The sequence below is a fragment of the Canis aureus genome, chromosome 38, assembly GCF_053574225.1.
Source record: "Canis aureus isolate CA01 chromosome 38, VMU_Caureus_v.1.0, whole genome shotgun sequence".
Classification (NCBI taxonomy): domain Eukaryota; kingdom Metazoa; phylum Chordata; class Mammalia; order Carnivora; family Canidae; genus Canis; species Canis aureus.
The window spans coordinates 2,058,634-2,077,369 of NC_135648.1; the positions used below are offsets into that span (position 1 = coordinate 2,058,634).

Below are 18,736 nucleotides of genomic sequence, written 5' to 3' on the forward strand. Positions count from 1 at the left end.
CCATATTTCTTATTTCTCTAACTACAGAAGAACACCCTTAAATTTGGAGAAAAAGAATGCACGTGGAGACTGTACTAGAGGGGAGATCTGTAAATGCTGGCTGTTGCTAGGCTCCTTAAAGCTTCCATTACATCGGACCTGGTGTCTCTATATGCTGAAGATGAAGAGATGCACAGAAGCTCTCTAATCTAACTTTTAGGACAGAATGAGAGAAAGGAGGGGCCTTCCCCTGGCTTTGGTCACACACCCATCAAAACCCCCTTACCGCTTGGACATATCCCAGACTCGGATACTCTTGTCCTCAGAATTGCTGAGGATCAGCTCTTGGCGAGGGTGGAAGACAGCACAAGATACATTGTTGTAATGACCACGGCAGGTGTCAACCTCCCACGCCTTTGACTCTGAAGGATGGAGAAGAATTAGATTACCACAACTCTCTACTATTACAAATCCAGGACTTAAAATCACAGCATCTGTCATCAAATGCTAGGTGCTACTCCAAAAGCTGCATCAGCAACTTCTCTCGAACAGAGTAATTTTCTTCATTTAAGCCTCAGAATCTATACATGTTTCTTTGTTCTTTCATTTGGACCTTCCTACCAGTGACAGCACCTCTTCTCCATCATCCTTTATCCTCTTGCTTACCCTGTCTTATTTGTCACCAGCTGTCATGATAGAACAAATATAAGCTCCATGTGTTTTAGTCACCATTGTAACTCCAAAGCAGGTACCCAATAAATATTTTTTGAATGAATGAATGGTTACTCTTAACTATGCTTAGACTCCTCAAAACTAGGATGCCTCAAAAACAGGAAAAAAGAACCTAAGGTAGGAAAATGGGTCACTAAGTGCAGAAGACCCAGCTACTTCACCTTGCTGCTCAGCAGTCAATTTTTTAGACACGGTGATTTGGTCACTGGTCTACTCACCATTCATGCGCCAGATCTTCACCTGACGGTCATCTGCTCCAGAGACAATAAGGGGCATAGTCGGGTGAAAGGCAGCCCAGTTTACTCCACGATCATGACCCTGTGGCAAAAAAGAAGTGGTTCTTCTGAAATGGCTTTGTACTATTACTGAAAGAAAATTTATGGGCCATGCAGGTGATTATAAAAAATGTCTGATTTTTGTTCTTCCTGTGAAAAGACTCAAGGGATTATGCTATTCTAAGATATAAACATGACAGGTACGTCAACCCATTCAGTATTACACCCAAATTTTCATGCCAATTCCCAAATCTTTCTACTCCCAAATTTAGTGTCATCTGCATTTGGGATATACTGCCTTGCTTTGTTGTCTACTTATATGTTATTTCCTCAACTAATTATTAATGATTAGTTCAAGGGATCCCTGGGTGGTGCAGCGGTTTAGCGCCTGCCTTTGGCCCAGGGTGCGATCCTGGAGACCTGGGATCGAATCCCACATCAGGCTCTCGGTGCATGGAGCCTGCTTCTCCTTCTGCCTGTGTCTCTGCCTCTCTCTGTGTGTGACTATCATAAATAAATAAAAATAAAAAAAAATAAAGAAAAATTAATGATTAGTTCAAGAATAAAAAACAATCTCATAACATAACAAGGAAATATGGTTGGGAAACTCTCAGATGAGTGAGGAAATATGCAAGGTCAAAACTATTTTCATAGTAACATTAAGATGTTATTTGCCTTTTTCACTCTTATTCTCTCCCAAGGATAAAGTTTTCCAGAGGCTACATGACATGATGTCATTGCTTTGATGGTTAACAGAATATGTGCTTAATATATTTTGTGTTTTTAAGTGTTCTTAGCTTTAATTTCAGATATGGTAAAAACTGAAAGATATAAACCACATAAACAAGAACTCTTTGAGGTCCTCAGTAAGTCTTAAGAGGATAAAGAGGTTCTCAGACCACAAAGTTTAAGAACTGCTTATTATAGGGGATCCCTTGTTTAGCGGTTTAGCGCCTGCCTTCGGCCCAGGGCCTGATCCTGGGGTCCCAGGATTAAGTCCCACATGAGGTCCCCTGCATAGAGCCTGCTTCTCCCTCTGCCTATGTCTCTGACTCTGTGTGTCTCTCATGGATAAATAAAATCTTAAAAAAAAAAAAAAAAAGAACCGCTAATTTTAATATATCTTATACTTCATTTATCTAGTTGTACTCAGCACTACAGCAGAATCATAGATAAGGTAGTTTCAAATCACCAGTGTTTCTGAGAGACTTCATGCTGTGGGCAAAGTCTCCTGGGTTCGGAATCCAATCCAAGTTCAAATCCTAGTTCTTCCATTTACTAGATACATGTGGATTTTGGTATACTGCTCAATTTCTCTAAGTCTCAATTTTTTTCATCTGTAAAATGAGGTTACTAATATCTACTTCAGAGGATAGCTGTGAGGATTAAATTAGATGTTTTTTTAAAATCTAGTTTCTTTCTCTAGCGCTTTTCTATTTTCTCACCACGCACACAAATTACTTACACATGGCTGGTCCTCAATAACTCCGATTAAATCCTCCCACCCCCCACCCCAACTCTCACAAGAGGCGTGTGAACGGACTCTGCTTTGGAATGGTGACGGAGCCTACGCCAGCGTTCTCCTGCTCTCCCCGCTGGGTTTAGGAGGTAATGTGACTCTCCCTTAGGTGGCACAGGAGCCTCCTTTCTCCTGGCTCACGGGATATTCTGCTTCCAGCGCCTCAAAACAGTGCCATTTCATAAGCACCACACAATTCTGTTGCAGGAATGAACAAACGAGTGGCATGCTGTCACCATTTCCCGGAGAAGAGCCCATGTGAGTTGCAGGCTGTGAAGACAAGTACCTCCAGCACGTGCTTCACCACTGCATCTGTCGTTCCAAATAGATCAACCCCAGTTATTCCTCTCACGTCGGACTCCACTGCACCAGGGGACAAGTTTTTTTTCCTTAGACCTTTGAAGGGATAAGGAGTGGGATGGAAGACACAAAATAGTGTTACCAAAAAGAACACAGTAAGAGAGGCACAGGAAGGGACAGGGATAGACTAACGAGAATGAAAAAGGAGGGGAAAAGAAATCTAGAGAGACTCAAGAAAGAAGTCAAGAGCTCCTATCTCTCTCTTTCTAAAAATGTTCCAGATGTTGAAGCACTTTCACTATCCTCTCTTTTCTTCCCTTGACACTTAACAGACCTGCTACGGTGTTTCCTCCCAGAGGACGACAATCTAAACTTCTAACACAGCTAACTTCCTCCGCAAGCCTTGCCTCAGGAGCAGCCTACTTGAGAAAATTTCTAGTCTTTATTGTTCTGGAAATGCAGACTCAAATGGTAAGCGTCCCATTTCCACTCTCAACTTTATGACAACTACAGCAACTTCTCTTCCATCACTTCAAAAACTTTTAAAAGAAAAGTCATTTGGGGAAGCCATGGCTCTTTGTTTCTCAAACCAGAAGCTGTTCGGCAATTCATGGGGAAGTTCCAGGGCAGGAGAGGAAACCAAACAGCTACCTTGTGGAAGAGAGTATAAAACTACAACTTTCGCAGCAAGTGTACTCTTCTATGTGACTCTTGGGCACAGAACAAAATGATTTAAACTATCATGTCCTTATGCACAACAGTACTTTATAAATGTATTCAACAAAAAGATTGCCAGATGAACGTAACTTCTTTCTTTTAGATCATGACTAATAAAATCTAGTTCAGGTACATATGTATGTATGTATGTATGTATGTATGTATAAATAACCATCGTGTCCTTTTAAGCTCTTACTTAAAAAGGCTATTTACAGATCTGAATATGTGTATTTTGCCAGTAAAACTTTTGGAGGCTAGTGTCACTGGGAGGAACTGCCCTTAATTTGAAAATAGAAAAAAGACACCAAGGTAAGAAGAATCGTATAGGACCCAAACTTACAACTCATCCACACCTTTTAAAACTATCTGTGGTACAGTCACAAGCAAAGCTATGCAAACAATACAACTGCTTTACACTGGAAAAGCATTCCGTGATTTTCAAAGTGCTAATATATGTTCTGTAATTTGATCCTGATAACAACCCTTGAGACAGACTAGCAGGTATGATTATATATAAATAGGAAAATAAAATTGGGACTAAAATTCTATCTTTTGAAGTATTTGTGGGGAAAAGAGGAAATTCAAGCAACTGGCACTTGTAAAATAAAAAGCAAGTATTCATCAAAATTGAGGGGAAAATAAAAGCCATCACTGAAAATAAAACCTAAGTCACTTTAAGCCTAAATTTTGGAATCTCTAGGGAAATATGAACATTTAAGAGTAATGATTATATTTATCTGTGTTGTTTTAAAATCACAATATTCATGTAAACTCTCTTCCAAGGGCATGCAGACAGCAGCATCGGAGAGGGAGGCCTTCACAATGGCCTGACAATGTTGATCATCTCGTCCTCTGTCCAAGGTGAGCAGTTAACAGGTAAGAGGAATAAAGCCACACTTGAACAAAAATGCACCCTCCCAGGCTTCATAAATACGTTATCACAGGGATGTCTCTTCTCACTTACTTCGCTTGTCTCTTTAATAGGATCTGTCAATCTGAAACAGATTCAGAGGAAGGTGCAAAGACAGACACCTGTGAGGAACTTCACCTCTAATAACCTTCAACACACACACATTAAAAGGAAAGCCGTATGACAGAATGCAAGCCTCTGCTGCACTCGCTGTCACGACGGAGGGGGAGGGAGAGCAAAAACAGACAGATGAATAGTGACAGGCAGTGAAAAGATACTTAGAGAAGTATTTGAGCCTGTGACAAGCATCTCGCTATGACTGAACGACAGATGGAAAATTTCTACAGCAGCTACTCAAATCCAGAGGGAAGGGAGTTCACTCTCAGACTGGACCAGTTTGACGCACGCTTCCCAACGGGGGCCAGGGGCAGGAGTAAAAAGAGAGGAATAAGGATAGGAATTGGCAGCAAATTAATACTTTTTTAGTTGTCATTTCAAAGATTAAGCCTAAATTACATGGGCTTGACATGCAAAGGTGTAAGCACATTAAGATCATTTTACTGTCAGTTTACTTGGAAAATCAAGCTAAAAAAAATAATCTATCTTCTAGAACTAGATTATAAATATATTCTCTTTTAAATACATGTTTTTTGCCAGGCTAACAGAAAAGATTCAGGTTAAGTAAGCCCTACAGGGCTCAATTCTCATGGGACAGATAACAAGAAGACAGGTTTTCTTTTAAAGATCTGTTTTCTCATTGTATACTGAGCTCCAACAGCTAGACATTCCAAACAATTAGGATTTCCAGCAGTCCTTTAAATGTGGGTATTCATTCTCTGACTCAGAACTAACTTTTCCTCTCTCAGAATTACTACTCTGGTCCCTAACAGACTTAAAAGTTAATTCCTCTTCCTGTGTTCAGACTTATTTGAACCCAGGCAAACATAACTCTGCTAAAAAGAGTATGCTGATTTCCAGAAAAGGAAAGAATAAATGCAAAAGTCTAACTTAAAGCTCCATTTGGCTAAAGACTAAAACATCTTTTACTCTGATTAAGGCGTTACTGGAAGTCAAGAGAGTTGTGAGTAGAGAAAAACACGTAGAAATGGTAAAGAGAACATTAACCTTAGTACAGCAAGTTAGTGCAAAATTCTCAGCATCACACATGCCAAACAAGTACAGCTACTGCAATATTATTATATAGTGACCCAGGCACTGCACACATTCAAGAGCAAGTGTGACCCACAAGCAACTGGGGCCACACTCCCTCTCTTCTCTAAGGTCCTTAATTCTGATATAAAAATGATCTTCAACCTACAAAAGCAAAGAAAGGATTTCTTGCCTTGGGCATTTCAGGTTATCGGTGAGAATCCATCCACCCAACTGCCCCAATCGCTGTAGCGTGGGCCACAGGTACCTGCTGTGCTAGCATCAGGTAGCATGAACAGTACTCTCAGAGGAGGGCAGTAAGAGGCCCTTCTCAGCCCAGTGCTCTGAGGAAAGAATTAAGTCCTAACGGCCAAACCATCCCTTTTATGTGTGTGATGAGTAAACTTCTTTATGATCTGCATTGCCATTAGCTATACACTGTTCTCATAAGAACTGAGAAAACAGCCACTCAAAGTATTTGAGTGGTGCTTTCTTCTGTCACGGAGCTCTGGCTGGGAAACGCTATTCCAAAAACTGGCTGCTAATCAGCAAGAATAGCATGAGCCAGATCCAACCCCACCAGGCTCCTATATCCTGAGACAGAGAGGGGGCTTTGAATGTGTGCACAGCAAAAAAACATGGAAAGCCACAGCTAGGTTACTGAGAGAGTAAACAAGGAGCTCCCTGGCACTAGCGGTGAGGAGAGAGCACAGGCTCGTAGGGCCTGTGCTTAACTCCTGTCGGCAAGGCTGGTCACATCTGGGTGTACTTCAAAAAGCCTCATCAGTCTGACGAAAAACTGCAATGGCAAAAACTCTAGTGGAAAGAGTTCAACTTTCCTATCTCCAACACAGTCTTGTTGATACCATTCCCTTCTAATTCCGACCCTCTGAAAACTGCACGAGATTCTAGAAATCCTAAGATGAGAGTCATCACAATGGTTCATGGGGACACAGGACTCAAGACTGTCATCCCTGAATTCAAGACCACACCTAACATACACTGAATTTTTGTCAAAAACTCTTCTCATGGTTGAGAAGGAAAGGGGGCTGGAGAGATATGTAAGAGCACTTGGGCCACCTAAATTAGTTTTCAGCTCTTCAGATCTCTGCTGCACCAAAATACATAACCATCAGAAAGTCAAAAAGTGAAAAAAGAAAGAACCCAAAGGTTCTGCTCTCCCACCGTCCTCCTCCCTTGGTTGCTCTCTTGCTGCATGAATCTTAACCAACTATTACAACATTCCAAGTGCTGCACCCGGAAATCCAGATTTCTGACTTGCTATTCATTTGTGGCTTATAAGGACAGCAAGTACCATACTGCTCTAGCCCACCCTCTCATCTTGGCCACACAATTCAGATGCGTGATACCTTTACCACCATAAAGAACCAGGCAAGGTGGGATCCCTGGGTGGCGCAGCGGTTTGGCGCCTGCCTTTGGCCCAGGGCGAGATCCTGGAGACCCAGGATCGAATCCCACATCGGGCTCCCGGTGCATGGAGCCTGCTTCTCCCTCTGCCTGTGTCTCTGCCCCTCTCTCTCTCTCTCTGTGTGACTATCATAAATAAATAAAAATTAAAAAAAAAAAAAAAAAAAAAAACACAGAACCAGGCAAGGGCCTCTGAAGGGCCTTCCTTTTATAGAACGAAGCAAGTGTTTTGCAGTGTAGCAACTGACCTTCCCCAGAACCCCAAACTCTGAGAATTCCAAAGGCAATAAACAAATAAAGGAGACAATTCAACAAGTGATAAGGCAGATTTGACTGGGCAGGAAACCACAGCACTTAGGAGTTCCTTTTCCATATTCCAACCGTCCACAAAGCACTTCCAGGGAGCCAGCCGGCCTGACAGCTTCACAAGGGCCGTCCTTCCCTCAAATTTACAATCTCAACTTAGCAACTTCTCACATTTCCTCTCCATAGCACTAAACATACAAATCCTTATCCCAAAATCAAGATACATAAACTGTGAAAAGAGGGATTATCCCTACTATCCAAAATGTACAAATCTGGATGCCTGGGGGGCTCAGTGGCTGAGCGTCTGTCTGCCTTTGGCTTAGGGCATGATCCCGCAGTCCCAGTATCGAGTCCCACATCAAGTCCTACTTCTCCCTCTACCTATGTCTCTGCCCCTCTCTCTGCATCTCTCATGAATAAATAAATTTTATAAAAAAATGTACAAATCTATTTTAATTTCTAGAAGTCTGCCCACTGAAAGGTGTTCTGGACATAAAAATCCCACCCTCCCCTGTACTCTCTACACTAGAAGAAAGAGAGGGGTTTTCCTATTTCTAAATGAGCCCACATGACCCCAGAGTCCTGTTTCCAGCACTGAGCTATTCCTAAAATTCATTTTTGTGGAAGATGCATTTCTTGCTTTATTTTACTGGAAAGCACGAATCTTAATCAAATACCCCCAACTTGGGGATCCCTGGGTGGCTCAGCAGTTTGGTGTCTGCCTTCGGCCCAGGGCGTGATCCTAGAGTCCCAGGATTGAGTCCCTCATCAGGCTCCCTACATGGAGCCTGATTCTCCCTCTGCCTGTCTCTCTGCCTCTCTCTCTCTCTGTCTCTCATGAATAAATAAAATCTTAAAAAAAAAATACCCCCAACTATACAGATTCTATAAACTATACTAGATATGGTATCCACAAACTTAAACTACAAACTGTAACAAACTACAAAGTGAAATTTTCTTCAAGTTAAATGCACTTTCTAGAGCAGCCACTTTTCTCCAGAATAACATAAAGAACAACCAAAAGCAGATTTAATACCCTCATAAGCAGAGATACTATTATACAAGAACAGAATAGTCTAACTTTTCCTGTTCTAAGCCAACTACCCTCACTATTTTCAGCAATTGCAGTTTTGCGTCAGATGTGATGAGACTGTCCCCTGAACTTGGGCAGCTCACCAGAAATATCCCAAACGCGCACAGTCTGGTCCAGGCTGGCTGACACAACCAGGTCTTCCGAGGGGTGAAACTGAGCACACATTACATAATGGTTGTGTCCCGTTAACACACTGCAAGAAGAAAAAAGACAATACCAAGTTAGAGGCAGGACTCAACAGAAGCCTACACACACAGATAACATACCCAAGTATTCTTGGAGGCAAAGGCAAGTCATCCTAACAATTCTGAATCAGTAACAATAAACAAGGTCAGCTGTTTTACCAAAAGTCCTCTTTTATCCCCGATGCTTCAGTATTTAAATATTACCAATTTCAAGAGAAGTGAAATTGCACAACTCTCCTCTCATGTTAAAGACGTTCAAAGATCAAAATAAATGGAATCTAGTAATTTACACAAAAAACTACCAGTTACATTTTGGTAGGATATCCCTCTTAAACGGCATCATTTTCAATGGTCCTTATATCTTCATGGAAAGCTCAAGGCCTGAACACAAAGCAGAATGGAGGTCTAGACCTTAACTCAGATTTCATAGGAACAGAACTGAAAACCAGCAAAAACCTAGTGCTATGACCTCCCTTCTTTGGCAAGAAACGATCAGAAAATCCAGATTCATACATTATTAACAAGATTGCCTCTGTATTTATCATTTTGTACGTAAAAGCATCCTACAGGGACAATCAGGAATTAATCGGCAGGCAGGGCCTACTGGGAAAGGGAAATGATTGCTCTGAAGAGAAAAGCTCATTATGAATATAGGAGGCAGAATGAAGCCTCTCTCTCAGCTGCATCTTCTGCTTTACCAGACACAGGTTCTAGACTGCCAGTTCCACACCCTGATGGTCTGATCATCCGAGGCGCTCAGAATCCAGGGATATTCCTAAAAGATAATCCAGACAAAGGGTTGTTTTGCTTTGTTTTCAGACAAAGGGTTTTAACACTAAACAAACATGTACTTTCAGGCTCTGAAACACTCCACTACTGGGTGTCTCAGCTGAACCAGCAAAGGGATCCCATCTTCGGATTCACAGCCTCGCTGTGTCCTCCCCACCATTCTACCAGCTTCTCCCACAATGGCACTTTCACCTGGAGATTTCAGAAGAGAAGTCAGGCAAAAGCATAAAGGATTCTGAGAGACAAATAATACATACCATACCTACTTTTATTTATATGTGTGTGCATAAATGTATTTCTATTTATACACTACTAGTCCTGTAAATTAAGATCCTTTGAGAGGGTCTTCTCTAACTCTAGGATTAGAACATTGTTATTTTTATTGCTTTATTTAAATTCAATTAACTAACATATAATGTATCACCCAATTACCGCATACCCCCCCCAACAACCCTCATTTGTTTCCTATGATTAAGAGTCTCTTATGGTTTGTCTCCCTCTCTGATTTCATCTTGTTTTATTTTTCCCTCCCTTCCCATATGATCCTCTATAAGAAACTTCTATGATCAGATTTCTTGTCAGACCATCCAGTCTCAAAATATTCCCATCTCAGGAACCGAAGCAGAAAATAACATGTAAAAACAATTGGTTTGGTTTGGTTTGGTTTGGTTTTGAAGTAGGTGCCACACCAGTGTGGAGCCCAATGTGGGGCTTAAACTCACAACCCTGAGGTCAAGACCTGAGCTGAGATGAAGAGTCAGCCACTTAACCGACTGAGCCACCCAGGCACCATCTTCAAGGATTTTTATGGTTTCAGGTCTCATGTTTAGGTCTCTAATCCATTTGGAGTTTACTTTTGTCTATGGTGAAAGGAAATGGTCATGTTTCATTCTTTTGCATGTAGCTGTCCAGTTTTCCCAAGACCATTTGTTGAAGAGACTGTCCCACTGTATATTCATTTTTATTTTGTCCAAGATTAATTGACCTTATAATTGTGTGTTTTACTTCTGGGCTCTCTATTCTATTCCAATGATCAATGTGTCTATTTTTATGCCAGCACCATACTGTTTTAATTACTACTACTCTGTAATAAATTTGAAGTCTGAAATTGTGATACCTCTAGTTTTCTTTTCTTTTCTTTTTACCTCTAGCTTTCTTTTTCAAAATTACTTTGGCTACTCAGGGGTCTTATGTAGTTCCATACAAATTTTAAGATTGTTTGTTCTTGTACTGTGAAAAATGATGCTGGTATTTTGATAGGGATTGCATTAAATCTTTAGATTACTTTGGAGAATATAGATATTTTATTTTATTTTTTTTGAATATAGATATTTTAACAGTATTTGTTCTTCCAAACTATGTGCACGGAATGTCTTTCCATTTCTTTGTGTCATTTCCAATTTCTTTCATCAGTGCTTTATAGTTTTCAGAATATAATTATTTTGCCTCTTTGGCTAATCATTCTCAAATGTTTTAGCTATAATTTTACAATCATTTTACCCTAATTTCTTTTTAATATTACAAAAAAATAAAGTATACTTAGAAACTCTTATTTCATTACATTCTAACTTAACTCAAGAGACTTAAGGTTTACTGAGAATAAAAACAACAGTATAAATTAAATCTAATAGCATAGAATTATAGACTGGATTAAGAGGCTGGAATCTCTAATCTACATATAAATCAGTATCTGTCTTCTAGGATATCTGACAGATCAAGGAGGGTAGAAAGCCTGGCTAGAGGAACAGCCTCTACTATAGCCTAAAATCCTAGGATAGAATTGATTGTTAGTGCCTCAAAACATTAGCTCATCACAATGGCATCTAACCTCTACATCCCTCCAGACCCACCTACTTAATAACACTCCACATGGGATTAGTCTGTAAACTTTCGTTCACTAGCTCAGGAAACCTGAAATCAAATCTCTACTTTTCCCTATAGAGAACCAATGTCTTCCTTACACAGTCCAATGAATCCAATTAAGTTAAATTCAATATAACCCTGAGTACCTCCTTTTGCAGAAGGAAAACAAAGCAGAAAGGTCAACACCACACAGAGTCTAGAAGAGCCACTTAAAGAACTCCAGTAATTCTGTTATCAAAGCATGGCTTCTTGAGAAGTAGAAGATTCCCACAAGGAAACTGAAGAATGCTCTACAACTAGAGCCACCATGGCTACTTACATGATGAAAAAATGTGGTGCGAATGTAGTCTAAATGCCCAAGCAATGTGAAGAGACAGCGCCGCAGCTTGTAATTCCACACCTGCAAAGAGAAATCCAAGTAAGCAATAGTATATTGCTTGGGGAGAAGCCATCTCTATTTAATAACATGAAACAAGAGGTTTATCCAGGGCTTAACTTTTCTTTCTACTGCATAATTGTGTTCTTAGCTTGAACACTGACCCCCTAGTACATTACCTACTACCTTAGCTCAGGATGAAAAAAGTAGGACAAACACCATGACTCTAAAGGAAACAATAATATAACATATGGCATCATCTTCACTTAGACTGCTAACTTGGTGGCAAATGATGACCATATATTCATGGTCTGTACTTGGCAGACAGACTTTAATTCGTCACTATGGAAAATACTACATCGCTCAGCTAGGATAAGCTAACCAAAAAGACATCATATTCAGATATAAAGTTGAGCCAACTACCAAAGTAGCAGATATCAATGCACATAACTGAGGAAGATGCTAAACCAGGACCAGAAACCTAAAAGTATGCACTCCCATCCAGAAAACCACCCAAAAAGCGCACAATTACGAGACCAGTTGGCTTTTTGGCTTTCTATATTTTTAACATTTAAAATTTTCTTATAATCTACCATCCCTAAACTAACTAGTTACTATTTTTACTTAAACTTTCAGGGCAGCCCAGGTGGCCCAGCAGTTTAGCGCTGCCTTCAGCCCAGGGCTTGATCCTGAAGACCCAGGATCAAGTCCCACGTCAGGCTCCCTGCATGGAGCATGCTTCTCCCTCTGCCTGTGTCTGTGCCTCTCTCTCTCTGTCTCTCATGAATAAATACGTAAAATCTTTTTAAAAAAATTTTTTTTCAATTTTTTGGGCAAATTACAAAAGGTAATACCATTTCCTGTAACAAATTCAAACAACCTGAAAGTATGATTGTCCAAACGAGAATGTGAAATCCCTAAAGGCAGAGTCCTTGTCCACCATGCTCAACACTATTTCCCTAGTACCTAATACAGCAGCTAACACTTAGAGGAGGTGCTCAACAGGTATTTGTAGAAATGAGAAAAGAGAACACGAAACATGAAAGTATCCCAATACTTTCACTGTCATCTGCTGAATTATGTATAAATAAAATACATGTACCCAATGGAGTTTGAGTGCCACACAGAAATTAGATCATATCATAAATACCATTCTCTTAACTTTTTTCCTCCTTACAGAGTTCAGTGTCCTAAACTTCCACATTTCCAGCTTCAAACTATCTTGACTCCTTTATAGTCCTCTACCAAACTCCAGAACATGAATTCTTATAAAGACCTAAAGGGTTTTTAAACTCTGGCTATCTGTGGCTTCCTGTAGTAACACCGCACACCTGCCAGCTAGCTAATTTCTTTATTTAATGGCTTTACTGAAATAATTCAAATCCCCCCAAATTTGCCCATTTAAAATATAAAATTCAATGTTTCTAGTACACTCAGAGCTGTGCCACCATCATCACCACCAATTTTAGAACACATTATCATCATCCCCTTCAAAACAATACCCTATAGCTGTGACTCCCCATTTCCTTCCAACCCCTCCAACTTCAGACAACCACTAATCTACCTCCGTCTCTACTGACTTGCCTATCTATGTGGACATTTCATATTAATGAAAAATAATCCTCTTTTAAAAATATGATTTTTGGGGAAATCTTTTTCCTTAAATGTCACCCAGTCTTTCCTTTCTTAAACAGATTAAAGGAACCCAAGTTAACCATTCTGGATAGTCAATGGTCATCAATATAAATAACAAATACTTTATTAAAAATATTACAATAAAGTGAAATCCCTAAGAGCTTTTGAGGTCTCTATCAGGTGGTTTGAGCCTCCACTAGCTGTGCCCAGGATGCAGGGCCAAAATCTAAGAAACAGGACTGTCCTTCCTATAATCCTAACACCTCCTTTCTCTGTGGGCAGCCCTCACTTGTCATGCCTGTCACCTCGGTTCTGCTGTGTAATCTAAAGCATAACCTTCTGAACTGGCTTCTGAAAAAACTGTCAACTTTTTTCGTGAAGTAAATTTCACTAGTTTGATTGGATACACATGCTTTAATGAAAACATCTTGTAAAGTAAAAAGAAATTTTTGATTTTTTTTTACATATTCCAAGCCTCTTGCTCTAGTTTTGCCTTTATCAGTCAAGCTTCTTCAAAGAATCTCCTATATTCTGTTCCCTCACTTTATGTTAAGGTGCCGGATCACTAAGATCTTCCTAATTAAGCAATCCAAAGGTTATTGGGTCCGTATCTTATTCCGACCACTTTCTCCTTCCCAAAATTCTCTCTTTCCTTGGCATCTCACAGGCTTCTGCCTGTTCCATCTCCAACCTCTAAAATCATTCTTTCCTATACAACTCTACTTCCTCTAGCTCTTAAATGACAGCTTATCTTCCCATTCAACATAATCCCAGAGGGATACCTTATACCACCTCTGCTTTGGCTCCCTCCTTCACAATGCCAGGTCCCAGAGAGGACTCCAGCACAGGTGCATTTTTCCCCTTACATACCTTAAACTCATGTTTCAAGACAGTATTCATTACCCATCTGCTATGGACTGAATGTCTATGTCCTGCCCAGAATTCTTACGTTAAAATCCTTCCACCCAATGTTTAGGAATGAGGAGGTGGGGCCTTTGAGGAGTGCTTAGGTCCTGAGGGTGGAGCCCTCCTAAAGGGGGTTAGTGTCCTTATCAGAGAGACTCTGCAGAGATCCCTCACTCTTCCTCCATGTGAAGACACAGAGAGAAGTCAGCCATCTGCAACCTAGAAGAGGGACCTTACCAGAAGCTGACTATGCTAGCACCCTAATCTTGGACTTGCAGCCTCCAAAATCGTGAGACGTTTCTGTTGTTTATAAGGCGCCCACATTGTGGTATTTTGTTACAGTAGCCCCAACAGACCAAGACACCATCCTCTCTCCCAACACTCCAGAAACTATATCTCCTTGTTTTTCCTTTCCTGATGAATGGCACCCAGTGACCTAGGCTAGATATCTGCAATAAATTTCATCTCATTTGTTTCCCCCACCATCCCTCCAGCAGACTCACTGATGCCGTTCCCTAAGCTCTCATCTCCACCTCTCCATTCTGCAACGCTACCTCCTGAGGTCAGGTCCTGCCCAACTACCAACTGGGTTATACAATGGTCTCCTAATTGGCATCTTTGCCTTGAGGCTTGTCCACTTCATCCAATCCTTTCTCTATACTACCACTCAAGCAATCTTTAAAAAAAACGAATCTGATGTCGCTTCTCTACTTAAAGCCCTATAACGGCTCTTTGTTATCTATATGATGACACCCAAACTTCTGAGCACTGCAAATAGGTACCCATGATCCAGCCCCTCTCATCTTCTGGCCCTTATCTCACCTTTTCTTCAGAGTTTATTCACACAAAATTACTGTTTCTCATATGTATTCACCTATGTATGTCACCTATGCCTTTTTGTCTTTGGATGTGGACTGTCTTTCCCAATTTCACTTTCATTATCTATTGTATCACCCACCAAACTATATGTCTATTATTTTGGGTATATGTGTATCTCCTCCATTAGGATAAAAGTTCTTGAGAACAGAGATCATTTATTTATTTTTGAATTCCCAAAAAATAATACAGTGTCTGGCACACAGTAAGTATTCAGTAAATGTTTGCTGGGTAAGGGTCCCTGATAACATCAGAAGCCTGAGCTTTGTATGAATGACATCCTGGTTTTAGTCCCTTCCATAATTGCCAAATCCCAAATCCTATCCTTACTCCCAGTCATAACAGATCCCTTGTAACTTAATCTTTTTTTTTTTTTAAGATTTTATTTATTTACTCATGAGAGACACACAGAGAGACAGAGACATAGGCAGAGGGACAAACAGGCTCCCTGTGGGGAACCTGATGTGGGACTCAATCCCGGAACCCCAGGATCACCCCCTGAGTCAAAGGCAGACGCTCAACCACTGAGCCACCCAGGTGCCCCTGTACCTTAATCTTATAGTCATCTCCTCCAGAGACAAACAATGGCTGCTGCTTATGGAAGTCAATCCCTCGTACTGGACCTGGGGAAGAAAGCAGGCAATATATGTTTAAGAGAGCTGTATAATCTCTAAGGTAATTCTTATTCAGGAGTTTTCAGATCCAGTCCTTCCATATTCTTTAATCTTAAAGCTTAAACCACTCCAGAAGACAATAAATACTTATAGTTCTTTAATTTTCTCCAAGAAACTGTTATCTTACCATCATGTTCATCAAACTTGTCAATAAGGGTACACATCCGGTAGTCCCATAACTGGATGACCCCATTGTGTAAACTGGTCAGGATCCAGGGTCTTTTGGGGTGAAAACTGAGCCCTAGGGAGGAAAAAACAAACAGGGAATGATCCAATTAGCTAAGTATGGGCCACAATTTAGAGAAGAAAACAAAGAGCTCGGTTAATCCTAGGAATTCACTGGATGCCAGACGTTATGAATTTTATGCTGTTAGGCACTGGATTTTTGTTATATTCCCTTAAAGACAGATAAACTTTGTTTTAAGATATTGTGAGGTTACTTGTTTTAAAGTGTGCTTTTAGTTTTGTTAGTGTCGTCCGTAAGAGCCTTTAGTCTAGGTCTAATTTGGAACCACTATTAAGGTGATAGCACCCGAGGTCTCGAGATGACGCCTTGCAGTAAGTATCAGGAGGCCTTTCCATTCCGGCTAGCAGGAACACAAAACTATTCCCAGCTCTAAGAGAGTTCAGGGGATTACTCTGCCTTCTCTCCAAAGGTTCCTTCCCAGGCTTTGGGTCATTTCCTCACATGCATATGCAGATTAGGACTCAAAGGCCTGCAGAGGGTTCCACGTGGTATTTGCTATTCTGTCCAGCAAATTATAGCCGTCCTGACCTCCCTGAACTCTAAACTGTCTCCTCCATGAGGTCACAGCGCTCTTCCCCCTCCCATATGTCACGGCCTGGAAACTCTCCAGGTAGAAACAATCATAGGAGTCACCTTATTTCTCTTCTCTCAAGAATCACTCTCCTACACTGCCTGTCATACCTGAAAACCTTTGTTTCACAATTTTGTTTAGTTGTGCAGCTGTTTAAAGGTGAAAAGGTAACTCTGGTCTCTTACTCCATCACAACTGGAAATGGAAGTCTACAGAAGTAACAACTGTTAAGAGTCTGGAGTGTATCCTTTCAGATTTCTTTTTTTTTTTTTTTTTTATTTATTCATGAGAGACAGAGACAGAGAGAGAGAGAGAGGCAGAGACACAGGCAGAGGGAGAAGCAGGCTCCATGCAGGGAGCCCGATGTGGGACTTGATCCTGGGTCTCCAGGATCACACCCTGGGCTGAAGGCAGGGGCTAAACCATTGAGCCACCCAGGATCCCCTCCTTTCAGATTTCTAATGCAAACCTTATCATTTTGTGAAAATGGAAATATGTTGTGCCAATGTCTTTTCTTGCTTAGCTATATACCCTGGATCTCATTAAGTATGTATAAACATAACCTCATTCTTTCTAACAGCAAAACACAAATGTGTAGCACGTTTTATTTTTATTATTCTTTCTTTTCTTTTTTTTTTTGTAGCACATTTTAAAATTATTCTAGTGACAATGGATCCCTAACGTAGGATTGAAAGTAGGATTGCTCAGGAATAGCGAACGTGCATTTAACATTTTTGTAGATACTACCTGATTGCAAAAAGACTAGGGGTTTACAGTCTCACCAGGTTTTCAAAGATATGAATCTGCATACGTCACTGAACCCAGGTGTTAATTGGTTATTTGTTGTTTTGTTTTATTAACCTAAAATTTTAAAAAATATTTTACTTATTTATTCATGAGAGACAGAGAGAGAGGCAGAGACACAGGCAGAGGGAGAAGCAGGCTCCATGCGGGGATCCTCACGCGGGACTCGATCCCAGGACCCCGGGGTCACACCCTGGGCCGAAGGCAGGTGCTGAACCGCTGAGCCCCCCAGGGATCCCCTGATTATCTTATTCTAATTCTCTCTGTAAGAGAAAACTATTTGCATTTTAGGGATGAGAAAGTAGAGGCTCGGGAACCTTAAGTAGGTCCCCCAAGATCATACTTCTTGCTGCGGGATGTTCAGGATTCCAGAGCAAGCAAGCCAGCCCGTGGGACTCCAAACACCCACGCTCCCATACACCTTGTTCTACTGCATCTTACTAAATATTCCAGACGTACGTACATACGTTTCAACATCTCAAGACCTTACTTCTGTGTCCTTCCCCCTCTGACATCCTAAGGGACCGACTACTGCGACTTCGGCGACTCCGGCCACTCCGGCCACTTTGCCCGCAGCCTCCCTCTGCTAATAACTCAAAGCCTGGGCGTTGCCATTATTTAGGGAACAAGAATGAAGACGCCGCGTTAAACTTAAAGGTCGGATTAACAGCGGACAGTACTCGGGGATCCCTTCGCGGTTCATCTGAAGTTCTAACTGCAGGTGTCCACGCGGCAACCGTACAGACTTCACCGGGGTCGCGGGCCTCGCAGGAAACCACGGTCCGTGGGAGGCACCGGACTTGGACGTGGACGTGGACGTGGACGTGGCGCCGCCGAGCTCGAGCAAACGCTGAACCTGGATGCGAGCGGGACGCCTGCAGGCCCCGTCCCCAGGGCCCCAGGGCCCCAGGCCCGCTCCCTACATCGCCGGGTCACCGCAGGGTCACCGCAGGGTCATCGCCGGCCCGGGCGGCGGGAGCAAAGCCGCGAGCGGCGGCCCCAGGAGGGGGGACCCGGGGGGAGCACCGGGGGGCACCGGGGGGCACCGGGGGCAGGCCGAGGCGGCCTCGGAGGTCAGCCGCGCGCACCCCCGGGCCGCTCCGGAGAAAGCCGCAGCAGAAGCCCCGCCAGGCCGGCCCGCCCCGCCCCCCGGGCCCCGGGCCCCGCTCGGCCTCTCTCGCCCCCCGCCACAGCGCCGCGGCCCACCCCCCGCGCCCGCAGCGCCCCCGGGCCCGCGCCACTACCTTTGACCCGCGCGCTCTTGGTCTCGAATTTGGTTAGCATCCTTCAGGCCCGCCGCGGCCCGCCGCCCCCGGCTCCCTCCACGTCAGCGCCGCTCCGCCGCGGCTCCCGGAAGCTCCGCCGACACGAACTTCCGGTCCCAGGCGCCCCCACCCACCCC

General features: G+C 42.3%; 1 protein-coding gene across 4 annotated transcripts in view; it reads right to left on the minus strand.

Moving 5' to 3' along the window:
- COPA (coat protein complex I subunit alpha) overlaps positions 1 to 18,732 on the minus strand; it is a 42,594-nt gene extending 23,862 nt beyond the window's left edge. For 2 of the 4 annotated variants that reach the window (XM_077886616.1, XM_077886614.1), the window contains exons 1-9: positions 18,579 to 18,732; positions 15,840 to 15,953; positions 15,588 to 15,661; positions 11,565 to 11,645; positions 9,292 to 9,368; positions 8,492 to 8,601; positions 2,792 to 2,901; positions 930 to 1,029; positions 266 to 401 (exon numbers count right to left, since the gene is read on the minus strand). In XM_077886616.1, the coding sequence (XP_077742742.1) occupies positions 266 to 401; positions 930 to 1,029; positions 2,792 to 2,901; positions 8,492 to 8,601; positions 9,292 to 9,368; positions 11,565 to 11,645; positions 15,588 to 15,661; positions 15,840 to 15,953; positions 18,579 to 18,618 (842 nt within the window). In that variant the 5' untranslated portion in view covers positions 18,619 to 18,732. Of the gene's footprint in view, positions 1 to 265; positions 402 to 929; positions 1,030 to 2,791; positions 2,902 to 8,491; positions 8,602 to 9,291; positions 9,369 to 11,564; positions 11,646 to 15,587; positions 15,662 to 15,839; positions 15,954 to 17,801; positions 18,028 to 18,578 lie in introns of those variants that run through there. The other 2 variants (XM_077886615.1, XM_077886618.1) reach the window with 2 other exon arrangements.
- Positions 18,733 to 18,736: the final 4 nt, after the last annotated feature.